Source organism: Narcine bancroftii, chromosome 3, assembly GCF_036971445.1.
Source record: "Narcine bancroftii isolate sNarBan1 chromosome 3, sNarBan1.hap1, whole genome shotgun sequence".
Classification (NCBI taxonomy): Eukaryota; Metazoa; Chordata; class Chondrichthyes; order Torpediniformes; family Narcinidae; genus Narcine; species Narcine bancroftii.
Genome location: NC_091471.1, coordinates 75,138,614 through 75,151,534, shown reverse-complemented (window position 1 = coordinate 75,151,534; position 12,921 = coordinate 75,138,614). Strand labels below are relative to the sequence as shown.

Sequence of the window (12,921 nt, the reverse complement as noted above, 5' to 3'; positions counted from 1 at the left end):
CAAAAGCTTTGGAGAGTGCCCAAGAGACTTCACTAATGGATTGTAGTTTACAAAAAGGAACAGATGTAAGAACTTGTCAGAGCCACAGTCTGTCTGGAATGGAACTTGCTAATATAGGAGGGCCATGTGGTTTTGCAAGCAGAGAGAGTCAAACAGGTTTTTTTCTAAGAGAGAGAGAGAGAGAGAGAGAGAGAGAGAGAGAGATATCAGTACTACAGTTTTACAGTCAGCAGCAGCAGCTGGAACTGGAATAGGGCAAGCTGGCAATCTTGTGGAAATCCCATTTGGTAGATGGATTGTGAGTGCTTAGTGCAGCCTGGTCATCTCTGTTAAAATGACTTATCCTTAAACATTGTCCTCAGTTGTGATATCTCTCACTGGACTTTTCATGCCTAAGCCGTTCTGATGATAAAAAACCCTCAAATCATTTCTGTTTTATCTGCATGCATGCATGGAATAGTAATGAATGATGCCAGTTTGTAATGGATAATTGTATTTGCTCTTTATTAAAAATCTGGCCATAAAATAAAATAACATCACATTGGCAACCAAGCAAATTAAATCTCGCAAGTGGCAAGTAGAGTTTAGTTTACTTAGTACTGCTGCAAGCTCTCTACCTGAAACATTTTCGAACTCTTTCCCTCCACAAATGTTGGTGGACTTGCAAAGTTCCTCCAACAGTTTCTTTCCCCTCTGGATACAGATTCAGCATCTACATTCTCATCTCTCCAGAGTTTAATTTTAGCTAAACCCAACCCAGGCTTACAACATGATAGCATCAAGTGCGCGTCGAAAGAACCAAAGACTTGTTGATCCAAACCAAGGCTTTTATTAACTAAAAGACTGGAGCACATCACAAGTAAGTTGAGCAGTCCAGAATGACCTGGTCTGGCTAGGAGCAATCCTTAAGACCTGCCAGTAGGTGTGGCTACATTCTCAGCCAATCACAGTCATCCTACACTACCACCTATACATAGACACATTGGTGATAGAATCTGTACTATTACAAGCATCAAGTGCATTAGACTTCGATACAATGGGTGTTCAATTTGAAGAGCAGATGCACAAAATTAGCAATTTGATGAGCCTGGGAGAATCTTCCCAACTCCCGTGAAAGATGAATGAAGAAACCATGGTTATGAAACAAAAGATTATGATTTTATAATTTTGATGCCCGTATCTTAGAACCATAGCACAGAAACAGGCTGCTTCTGCCTCTCTAGTCTGTGCTAAACCATTTTTTTTCCAAAATCATATTAAATGTTAAAATTGAGGCTGCATTCACCACTTCAGCTAGCAGTTCATTGCATACTCCCACCACTTTCTCTCTCTGCGTAGAAGTTCCCCCTAAATTTTTCCCCATTCACCCATGTCCTCTGGTTTGTATCTCACCTACTCTCAGTGGAAAAAGCCTCTCTAGATTTACTCTGTCTATCCCCCTCATAATTTTAAATACCTCTATCAAATCTCCCCTCATTCTTCTATGCTCCAGGGAATAAAGTCTGAACTTGTTTAATCTTTTGCTGTAACTCAGTTCCTGAAGTACAGGCAACATCTTATTAAATCTTCTCTGCACTCTTTCTATCTTATTGATATCTTTTCTGTAGTTAGATGACCAAACATGCACACAATACTCCAAATTTGGCCTCACCAATGTCTTATACAACTTTGCCATAACATCGCAGCTGCTAGACTCAATATTTTGATTTATGAAGGCCAATATGCCAAAAACTCTTTTTCCAACCCTATCCACCTGTGATGCCACATTCAGAGAATTAGGTATCTGTATTCACAGGTCCCTCTGTTCTACCACTCTCCTCATTGATGGGAGAGGCAAAAAAATGGTTCAACACAGACTAGAAGGCCTGAGGGGGCCTGTTTCTGTGCCGTAGTCTTCTCTGGTCCTTTTTCTTGAACAAATTGTAACTGTGACTATTTATTTATCTATCCTTTATATTTATCATCTGTCTGTACTGGGGTAACTTGAAGTACTATTATAGTTGATGTTCCTTAGGTACCTTTTTAGCTACAGCAACTAAGAATTAATGACCAGAGTTTTTGGAAAGAGTTGTAGCTGAATAATTAATTCCTTAGTGATGATGAGGTGAGGTAAACAGAATTTCCACTCCAAACTCTGAATATATCTGCTGCATTCTGAGATGATTAAAATAAAAGCTCTTTACAGAGGGAAAGCTCATCAAGTGTGGCAAAAAACTTATTCTATGAACATGGTATAGTTTCAAAACAATTCCGAATATTGATGGTCCTTTAGAATATTAATGATGGCCTTCAGTGAAGAAGAGTAAACTTAAATCCTAATTTCTTTGTGTTACTCTTTCAGATATTCCATATGACGTATGACTTTGCCAGTGCTGTGGTGAGAATATTTAACCTCATTGGAATGATGCTTCTGTTATGCCACTGGGATGGTTGTCTCCAGTTTCTAGTTCCATTGCTTCAGGACTTTCCCCCTGATTGTTGGGTGTCTCTAAATGGTATGGTTGTAAGTATTGTGAGATTTTTTTTTTAATGTATTTTCCTAAGCCTTTCTTGACAAAATGATCCTGCGCTCAGAGGCAAGCTTATTTTAAATTATTGCATGTTTCTTGACATCATCCTTTGAAGATTTATGGATTGAGAATTGATTCTTCATGGCATAGATTATTTAACAACAATGTTATCCTCTGTGGTACTTTATGGGTAAAGAGGGCATGGACAGATGGGTTGTGCATGAATTGAATTGAATTGTCACTTGTAGCAAGATATAGTAAAAAAAACATTGTTTTATTGTGTAATTCAGGCAAGTCAATTTATACACAATTTAACAAATAATTTATAAAAATTGCAGGAAGTAGTGTTACCATAAGTTAAAGAGTGGAGCAAATCATGTTACAAAAACACACCAAAATGCTGGTCTTTTCATCGTCCATAGGAGACAAAAATATATTTGCTGACTTTTCGGCCCTGAGCCTTTCTTCAAGGAGTAAGCAGAATAAGCTAGATGCAGGAAATCTCAGGAAGTCTCAGAATTCAGACAATGTGGGAGGAATCCAGACCAGCAAAAGGTGTTAATTTGGTTGTCATAAGGTATGAGGGAAGAATTTATCATGTTTGTGCAACAAAATAGAGAGACAGAGATAGGGAAAGTGGACAGGAAAGGAGTGGGGGAAGGGTTTAATGAAAGCCAGAGAAGTCGATATTAATGCCATCAGGTTGGAGAGTGCCCATTCGGAAGATGGTGGATGGTGTCAGTCAGGGAGTGCATGAGACTATGGGAAGACATGTCATCAAGGGAATGGGATGGAGAATTGAAATGGGTGGCCACTAGGAGATCCATGTTATTGCAGCCGACAGAGCCAAGATGCTTAACAAAGTGATCTCCCAATCCGTGTCCAGTCTCTCTGATGTAGAGGAGACCACAGCGGGAGCACAGGATACAGTAGATTATGCCTGCAGGTTCATTAATGAAATGTTGCTTCTCTTGGAAGGACAGTTTAGGGCTCCGAATGGTGGTAAGAGAGGAGATGTGGATGCAGTGGAGCATCTCTTGCAGTCACAGGGTTAGCTACCAGCATGATAATTGGTGGGGAGGGAGGAGTGGACAAGGGTGTCACAGAGGGAGCAGTCCCTGGAGAAGGCAGAGAGGGGAAGAGAGAGGAATATGTGTCTAGTGGTGGGAGGAGAATATGTTTGCTGCAGAGGCTGGTGGGGTGATAGTGAGGACAAGAGGAAACCTGTCCTTCTTGCACGTGGAGATGGAGGGGCCAGAGCAGATATGCGAGTAATGGAGGATATGCGGGTGAGTGCCAAGTAGATGGTGGTAGAGGGAAAGCCACATTGTTTGAAGAAGGAGGACATCATTGATGATATGGCATAGAAGTCCTCATCCTAGATGCAGATGCAACAGAGAGGGGAATTGAGAGAATCCTTATAGGGAACAGGGTGGGAAGAGGTGTGGTCGAGGTCGCTGTGGGAGTTGGTGGGTTTGTAGAAGATGTCTGTTGAGAATTTTTCTCTTGAAATGGAGACAGAGAGATCGAGAAAAGGGAGGGTGTTGCTGGAGATGGACCAAGTGATTTGAGGTTAGGTGAAAGTTAACAACAAAGTGGATGAAGTCAACAAGCTCATCATAGGTACATGAGGCAGCATCAAAGTAATCATCGATGTAGCAGAGGAAGAGTTGAGGGGCCTTGCCTGTGTAGGCATGTAGCATGGATTGCTCTACATAGTCAACAAAAAAGCAGACATAGCTGGGGCCCATTCGCGTACCTATAGCTATCCATTTAACCTGGAGAAAGTGGGATGAGTCAAAGGAGTAATTATTGAGAGTGAGGACAAGTTCTGGCAGCCAGAGGTGGGTGATGGAGGGGAAGTGGCGGGGGGGGGGGGGGGGATGGGGGGTTGGTTAGTTCTATTATCCAGAAATAAATTAATTTTTAAAAATTTTGTGGCCTTCAGTATGGGGAATGGAGGTGTATGGGAATTGGATCTCCATGGATCTTCTAGTTCAGGGAACTAGAAGTTGTTGAAGTGATGGAGGGCATGTGAAGGGTCCCGGATGTAGGTGGAGATGAACTAGACCAGGGCTACAAAACAGAGTCAGGTAAGTGGAGATCTATTTGATGGGGCAGGATCACACGGATATGGTGGGTCTGCTGGGTCAATTGGGTTTGTGGATCTTGAGTAGGTGGTAGAAACAGGTGGTATAAGGTTGGAAAACAATAAAGTTGGAGGCCATGCCAGGGAGGTGACCGGAAGTGATGAGAACAGAGATGGTGTGTGATGCAGTGATTTGATGAGCTTTGGTTGGGTCCTGTTCAAGGGATTAGTTAGAGGAGGTGTCTGAGAGTTGTTATCTGGCATCAGCCAGATAGAAGTCAGTGCCCAGACCACAACAGTGCCACCCTTGTCTGCATTTTAATGGTGAGATTCAGATTGGTGCGGAGAGTAGAGTGCCAGGTGTTCCAAGGGGTTGAGATTGGAAAGAGTGAGGGGAATAGTGAAACTGATATGCTTGATGATACGGTGGCAGATGGAAATGTAAAGTTCCAGATCAGGAAGGAGACCAGAAAGATGTTTCCAGGAGGAGGAAGAAGGTTTAAAACAGGAGAAAGGATCTGTTGTGGGAGGTTGAGAATTGTGGTTGTGGAAGTAGGCATGGAGGAAGAATTTAGCATCATGGAGTACGTGGAACTCATTGTTAGGTGTAGATGATGGGGGATGAAGGTGAGACCTCTACTGAGGACAGAGCATTCAGTTCCTGAGATAGGAAGGTCAGGGGGAATGGTGAAGACCAGGCAGGGGTTTGGGGGAGGTTCAATGGGGTGGAGGATGTCGGGAAGTGGAGGACGATGGGGTGGATCAGGAGGTGGAGGGTAGGAGGGGTCTAAGGGAGGTTGAGGAGGGTTGGGAAAGTCAGAGGGTGAAGCGAGAGAAAAGCCCTGCTCTCCTGGAGCCAGGGTGGGAGTTCGCAATGGAGACTCAGTCCTGCAGGCCAAGGTGGAAATTGTGTCTATTCTGTAGGTGACTGAGTTCTGAGAGATTGACCCCACCCCCCACCTTCTTACCCCATCACCTTTCCTTATCTCTGTCCCTCCATTTCATCTTCTTTTGCACAAACATGATAAATTCTTACCTCATCCCTTATGATATCCAATCAACACCTTTTGTTGGTCTGGATGACTCCCCCAGCCAGCATTGTCTAAATTCTGAGACTTTCTGAGATTTCCTGCTTCTGGCTTATTCTGCTTATTCCTTGAAGAAGGGCTCAGGCCCGAAACATCGCCAATATATATTTGTCTCCTGTAGATGTTGAAAAGATCAGCTGAGTTCTTCTAGCCTTTCGGTGTTTTTTACTACAATTACAACGTCTGCAGACTTTCACATTTCACTGTCTACAAAAACAGGGTATCAACTTATGCTAGTGAAAGTTCCATTTAAGATACTGATAACAGTAGGTAAAATACTGTCCTTGAATCTGTACTTCAACTGATGAAAACATAGTGTATTCATAAGATTAACTAATCTTATAGAGGAGTGCTTGTATGATTCTGGCAGGGGTAAGGGCACCAGTAACTGAAGAGAGGCAGGGTTGATACAAAAACTCAGAGAGAAAAAGCAAAGAAAGCAAGATTGGAACAGGTTGTTTGAAGGAAGAGGATCTTTAGGAAAATTACAAGGGAAATTCAGGCTTTGATCAAAAGCAAGATGGAAGCTTGGGTAGGTGTAAACAAATGGGATCAAGTGTATACCTGGAGAAGTTTTCGTAACTAAGGAGAAAGCTAAAAGAGTGAAATCAGGAGGGCAGAAAGGGGACAGGCAGATAACATTAAGGATAATCAGAGAGATTTTAGAAGTACACAAAGGGAAATGGAGTAACTGGTGAAAAAATTGGACCCTTCAGAAACCAATGCAGTTAATTCTGTGCTGTGCCACAGGAGATGGGCAAGGCCTTCACTGATTACTTCTGCTCTGTTTTTGATGTGGAGAAAGACATGAGGACTGGGGAGCTTGGTGAGTCAATGGTAGTGTCCTGAGAACAGTATTACAGTTGAGGAGGTGCTGAAGGACCAGATGCACATGAGGGGAGAAAAATCTCCTGGACCTGATCAGATATATCTGACACTGTGGACACTGTGGGACGCTAAATTGCACTGGCTGAGATATTTGGGTCATGATTAAGTAACGTATACTTGTAACAGATGAGCTTTGGGGAGCAATTTTTTGGGTTAAATTTTTTTGGGGGGGAGTCGAGTTTTACACATTTACTACTTTTGAGGGGCTAAAATTCACACAAGAATCCAAAAGTACTACCGTGTCTGTAGCAGAAGTCCAAATGACCTCTAAATGAATAAAGAACTGAAACACAACGAATTAAAGTAAATAATACCCACTCTGTGCGTCAAAACTACCATAATACTCTGCCGCAAGCATACCGTACCTGCTCACGTGACAAAAACTTTAACCACAATTTCATATTTGGGACTACGGTATCATTTTCTTTATTGCATTTTTGCTTTTAATGCATTCAATGAACCTTAAGCTACAGATGATCAAAATAAATAATGAGAATGGAAACAAAAATAATTACTTCTATTAAATTTTCATTCATGGTATGCATGGAAAATAGTGAAATAAATATTTATCATAATAAGGCTTTCAAGTGCATAAGTTAATTTAACATCTTCAGCACAAAATAAAGTGCCATAATCATCAGGATGAATGATATTATTGTAGAGATCTTTTTCATCTTCATCATCCACGCTCTTCATCATCCCATTCATCCCATAGATAATCATCTTCTGTGGCATCCAATGCAAACGGAATTCCACATTTCTTGTATGATTTGACATTAATGATGGTTTTCATTTCCTTCTACAAATCAAAGATCCATTCACAGATCTGACATAGTGATAGATCAGAATCGGAATTTATTGTCACAAACAAGCCATGAAATTCAGTGTTTGTGGCAGCATCCTAGGGCAAACATTCATATTATAACCATCTTACAACATTACTAAATTAAAAAAAATAATCGTGCATGAAAAATAAGGCAGTGTCCTTGGTTCATTGATTATTCAGGAAACTGATGGCAGTGGGGAAGAAGCTGTCCTTGTGCCTCTGAGTGCTCGTCTTTAGGCTTCAGTACCTTTTTCCCGATGGTAGCATAATGAAGAGGGCATGGGCTGGATGGTGAGGGTCTTTGAGGATACAGGCTGCTTTATTAAGACATTGCCTCTTGTAGATGTCCTCGATGTAGTGAAGTCTGGTGTCTGTGATGCCGCAGGTCGAGTTAACAACCCTCTGGAGATTTTTCTTGTCCTGAGAGTTGGTGCCTCCATATCAGGCAGTGATGCAACCAGCCAGAATGCTCTCTATGGTACAGCTGTAGACACTTGCAAGAGTCTTTGGTGTCATACCAAATACTGAGCCTGCCTACTGCCTTCTTTTGTGTATGTTTTTTCTCCTTCACGCATCCAGTTACTCCAACTCAATCTCATCATGTTCTTAAATGGGTTAGTGATACCAAAATCCATTGGTTGCAAAATATTTGTAAGTCTCCCAGGAATTACAGCCATGTAAGTGTTTTGTCATCGGAAGTCATCAACCAGATTCATCACTAGCTGTGCCCTAAACTGATCCCAGAAAAGCAAACTCTTTTCCTTGCATGTCACAAATTATTTATCAATTGCGATATCCGCCTTCAGCTATCCAGCCTTGTGGATGTACATGGATGACAATTCCTTTTTGCAATTTCTTTTTTATTGGCCAAGTTTTTCTAATAAAACAACCATCGGCTTTAATTTAGTACCATCGGCCATTCAAGAAAGAACTAAAGTACGCCTTCTTTTCTCGTGACCACTGGTTTTTGCGAATACTGGTTTTTTTTTTCTCCCTTTTAGTTCGCTGTTTGTTTCTCTGGCATGTTAAGTGTAATTGGTGTTTCATCCATGTTTTCAATGCATGATAACACGTAGCCTTTCTTCTTCTGATGTTTGATTACAAGCTGGTAAAACTGTAATTTCTTCCAGCTCAGCAGGCAGCTTTTGTGATTTCTGCTGAAGTGCTAAGACAGAAAACTGCCTCGTGAACCTCGTGCACCATCCAGCATTTGCAGTGAAATTCAAACGGTTTTCCTTTCTTGTTTCCTTTTGTGCATGGATTCGAGTGGCACCACAAGTAACACTTTTTCAATCCTGACAATTTTTAATCACCCACTCAGCAACTTTCTAATTCCGATTGTGGCCACTTGTTAGGTTTACCTCTATTAGCACACTTTCCATCGACGTTGTCTGAAGTTAGTTTGATATCTTTCTCAAGTCTATCACAAGTTTCCCCGATGCACAAATTGCTGTTGCTTCCCACAGTTAACATTAGTTTAAATGCTGCTGTATATTTGCTATTTTTTTTCTGGAGGACATTTTGAAGCAAAATGGAGGCAAAGTTTTGAAACCACAAGTAGTCTATGCAAACTGAGCTGCAAAGAAAAGTTGTGATCCTTCCTCAGCTGACATATTTTTACATTTTTAAACATGATACCTGGAAGATATGCAATTTTTGGACCAAAAAGTGGGGGGGGGGGGTCAAATTTTACATGCGATATATGGAAAATACGTGAATTTTGGGCCAAAAAGGGGGTAGACGTTTACATGGTATTGACTATTACACACTGTATAGGTGAGGTGCTAAAGAATGGAGAGTGGTAAATATTATGGTAAAGGGCTGCAGGGTAAACGCTGGGTACTACAGGCCAGGAAGCCTGTCATCTGTGCTTTGTAAGTTACAAGAGAGTATTTTGAGGAAGAAGTTATATATGCATTTGAATGGACAAGAGCTGGTGAGGGATAGTCAGCATGGTTTTATAAGAGGGAGGTCATGTCCAAAAATCTGAGTTTTTTGGAGATGTGATAAAGGTTGATGATGGCAGAGCTGTGGATGTTGCATATATGGATTTCATCAAGGCATTTGATAAGATAGGCTGCTCTGGACGGTTAAGTCGCACAGGATTCAAGGTGAGATAGCAGATTTGATAAAAAATTGGCTTCATGGAAGAAAGCATAGGGTAATGGTGGAAAGCTGTTTTTCAGACTGGAGGAGTGTAACTAGTGATGTGCCACCGGGTTCAGTGCTGGGCCCATTGCTGCTTGTCATCTATATCAATGATTAGATTAAAAAAACATACATGGCATAGTCAGATGACACTGAAATGTCTGGTATTGTGTAGAGTGAAGATAGTTGCCAAGAATTGCAGCAGGATCTTGACCAGATGGGCAGAGGAATAGTTGATGGAATTGAATACAGAGTTGTTGCATTTGCAGAAGACTAACACAGGTAAAGTTCTGGGCAATGTTGTAGAGCAAAGTATCAAGCAATACAGGCACGTAGAACCTTGAAAGTGGGATAGGGTTGTCAAAAAGGCTTTTAGCATATTGGCTTTCATCACTGATTATAGTAGTTGGGAGGTCATGTTGCAGATATATAAGATGTTGGTGAGACTACATTTGGAGCAGTTTGTTCAGAATTGGTGAATGTGCTCTAGGAAAGGTGTCAAGCTGGAGAGAGTGCATGAAGATTTATGAACATGTTGCCTGGACTTGTGGGTCTGAATTAGAGGTTGAAGATGAGCAGGCTAGGGTTTTATTCCTTGCAGTACAGGTTAATGAGGGTGGTCTCATAGAGGTGTGCAAAGTCATGACAAGTAAAGGTTGAGTGAACGCACAGTCTTTTGGTCAGAGTAGTGGACATTTTTTTAGATATTTTGTTAATAGAGACATAGACATTGGGAATAGCAGCCAAGGCAGAAAAATGCTGCTATTGCAAAATGTGAATCGTCAGGGAAGGTAGCAGTATCCCTGATGACTTCTTCTGTGAGGTGCATCCAGCTGCAGCTAAAGTCTAGTTAAAGAATTAGAGATTATTCAGAAGGCAGAGGAAGTGATAGACAGGAGTCATACCTAGGAGGCAGGAGGAGGGTAGATGGGTGACAGTCAGGAGAAGGAAAGGGAAGAGGCACACAGTGCAGGAGAACCCCTGTGGCTGTTCCACTCAATAACAAGTATACCATTTTGGAGACTGTTGGCGTGGGGTGACCTACCAGGGAAAAGCCACAGTGATCAGGTCTCTGGCATGGAATCTGGTACTGTGGCTAAGAAGGGAAGGAGGAGAAGTGGTGAGGTGTCGTGATGGGGGATTTCATAGTTAGGGGGACAGGGAAGAGGTTCTTGTGGAAGAGATTGGGTAGCCCAGATGTGATATTGCCTCACTGGTGCCAGGGTCTGAGATAACTCAGATCGCATTCACGGCATTCTCAGGAGGGAGGGTGAGCAGCCAAATGTCATGGTCCATGTAGGGACCAATGACATGGGTAGGAAGAGAGAGTTAAGGGAGTAAGGCACTAGGTTGAATTACAGGACTTCCAGGGTTATGATATCTCAGGATTGCTACCTGTGCCACGTGCTAGTGAGGTTAGAAATAGGAGGATAATGCAGTTTAACACATGGCTAAACACATGGTGCAGGAGGGGGGTTTTTGTGTCATTGGGCTCTCTTCCAGGGAAGGTGAGACCTGTTCCAACAGGACAATTTGCATCTGAACTGGAAGGGAACTAATATCCTTGAGGGAAGATTTGCTAGTGCTGCTCCAGTGGGTTTAAACTAGATTGCTGGGGGATGGGAACCAGAGTGCCAGAGCAGATAGAGAAGTGGAGGATGGAAAAGATGATGTGAAAATTGCATGCACCCTTCGAAGTCAACAGGTTGAATGTGATGGAAATGTTCTCAGATGCATCTATTTCAATGCAAGGAGTATTGTAGGAAGGACGTGAGCTTAGGGCGTGGATTGGCATGTGGAATAATGATGTTGTGGCCATTAGTGAAACTTGATTGCAGGAGGGACAGGACTGGCAGCTCAATGTTCTGAGCTGTCATTGCTTTAGATGCAATAGAACCAGATGGGGTGGAGAAGGGGGGATGAAAGGGGGAGGAATGGCATTGTTCATCAGAGAAAAGATCACACTGTGCTCAGTCAGGCAGGACACATGATAGGGCTCATAGGCTAAATGGGTAGAGCTGAGGAATGGGGAACATATGACCACACTCAAGGTGTTGTATTATAGACTGCCCAATAGCGAGAATTACAGGAGCAAATCTGTGGAGAGATAGTAGACAATTGCAGGAAACATAAAGGTGATAGTAGGAGATTTTAACTTTCCAAATATTGACTGGCACTCCCATACAGGAAAAAAGGGCTGGATGGCTTAGACACCAAAAGCATCAAAAAGAAAAATAAATATTTAATTGATCATTTGTCAGTGTGTGTCCTAAATAGAGATGAAATTCATCATAACCATAGCATTTGACATTTGAATTCCTCCCATCGAGAAATTTCAAGAGTGTGAAATCAAAGACACGTTTTTCCCCTGCAGCCAACATGCTGCTGAATGAACCACAACAGTGATCTCATGTTGTCTCTGTTATGCACTAGCTGATATTTCATTATAACACTGCACACTGTGATGTGCTCTTGCCCTTGGTGCTTGCTTGTTAGAGTTGATGAGCTGGTTGAACATAAAACATTATATCACAGAATAGATCCTTCAGCCCACAATGTGGTACTGACTTATATTTTTATACCTACTCAACAATTTAAACCTTCCCCACCTCACATCAATAGCCTGTATTGTTCTTTCATCTATGTGCCTGTCTAAAGTCTATTAAATGTCCCTATTGCATAAGCCTCCACTACAAGCCCTGGCAATGCATTCCAGGCACCTATGACTCTCTGTGTAAAAAAAATTGCCCTCTGAATTTTCTTCCCCTCCGATATTTGCTACCATCACCTCAGGAAAAAGGTGCTGGCTGTCCACCCTATATATGGCTCTCATAATCTGGCATAAAGTCACCTGTCAATCTTCTTTGATCTAAAGAGAAAAGCACCAGCTCTGTTAACCTTGTCTCATAAAACCTACTCTCCAAACCAGGCAAAATCCTGGTAAATCTCCTCTGCACCCTTTCCTGTATTGTAACAACCAGAACGGACACAATATTCCAAGTTTGGTATAACTAGAGTTTTATAGAGCTGCAACGTTACCTCACAGCTCTTGAAGTCAATCCCACGACTAATAAAGACCAGATACCATAAGCTTTTTTAACTACTCTATCAACCTGTGGAGCAACTTTGAGAGATCTATGAATTTGGCTCCCAAGGTCCCTCTTGTATTCCACATTGTTAAGAATCCTGCCATGAATCAGGTACAATCCTACACTTACCTTGATTGAACTCCATCTGCCATTTTTCCTCTTAACTCTGAATTCTGTCTATAACTTGTTGGGAACCTTTACCTTTTCACTTACAATAACCTTCAACACTCTCCACAACACCTCCAACCTTCATATCATATGCAACCTTACTGACCAATCCCTT

The 12,921-nt window shown here is 41.9% G+C and overlaps 1 protein-coding gene across 1 annotated transcript in view; it reads left to right on the top strand.

Moving 5' to 3' along the window:
- Window positions 1-12,921, top strand: part of LOC138757266 (potassium/sodium hyperpolarization-activated cyclic nucleotide-gated channel 1-like) — a 305,197-nt gene that overhangs the window by 96,156 nt on the left and 196,120 nt on the right. Inside the window, exon 3 of the mRNA XM_069924313.1 lies at window positions 2,342-2,503. Coding sequence (XP_069780414.1) covers window positions 2,342-2,503 — 162 coding nt within the window. The remainder of the gene's footprint in view (window positions 1-2,341; window positions 2,504-12,921) is intronic.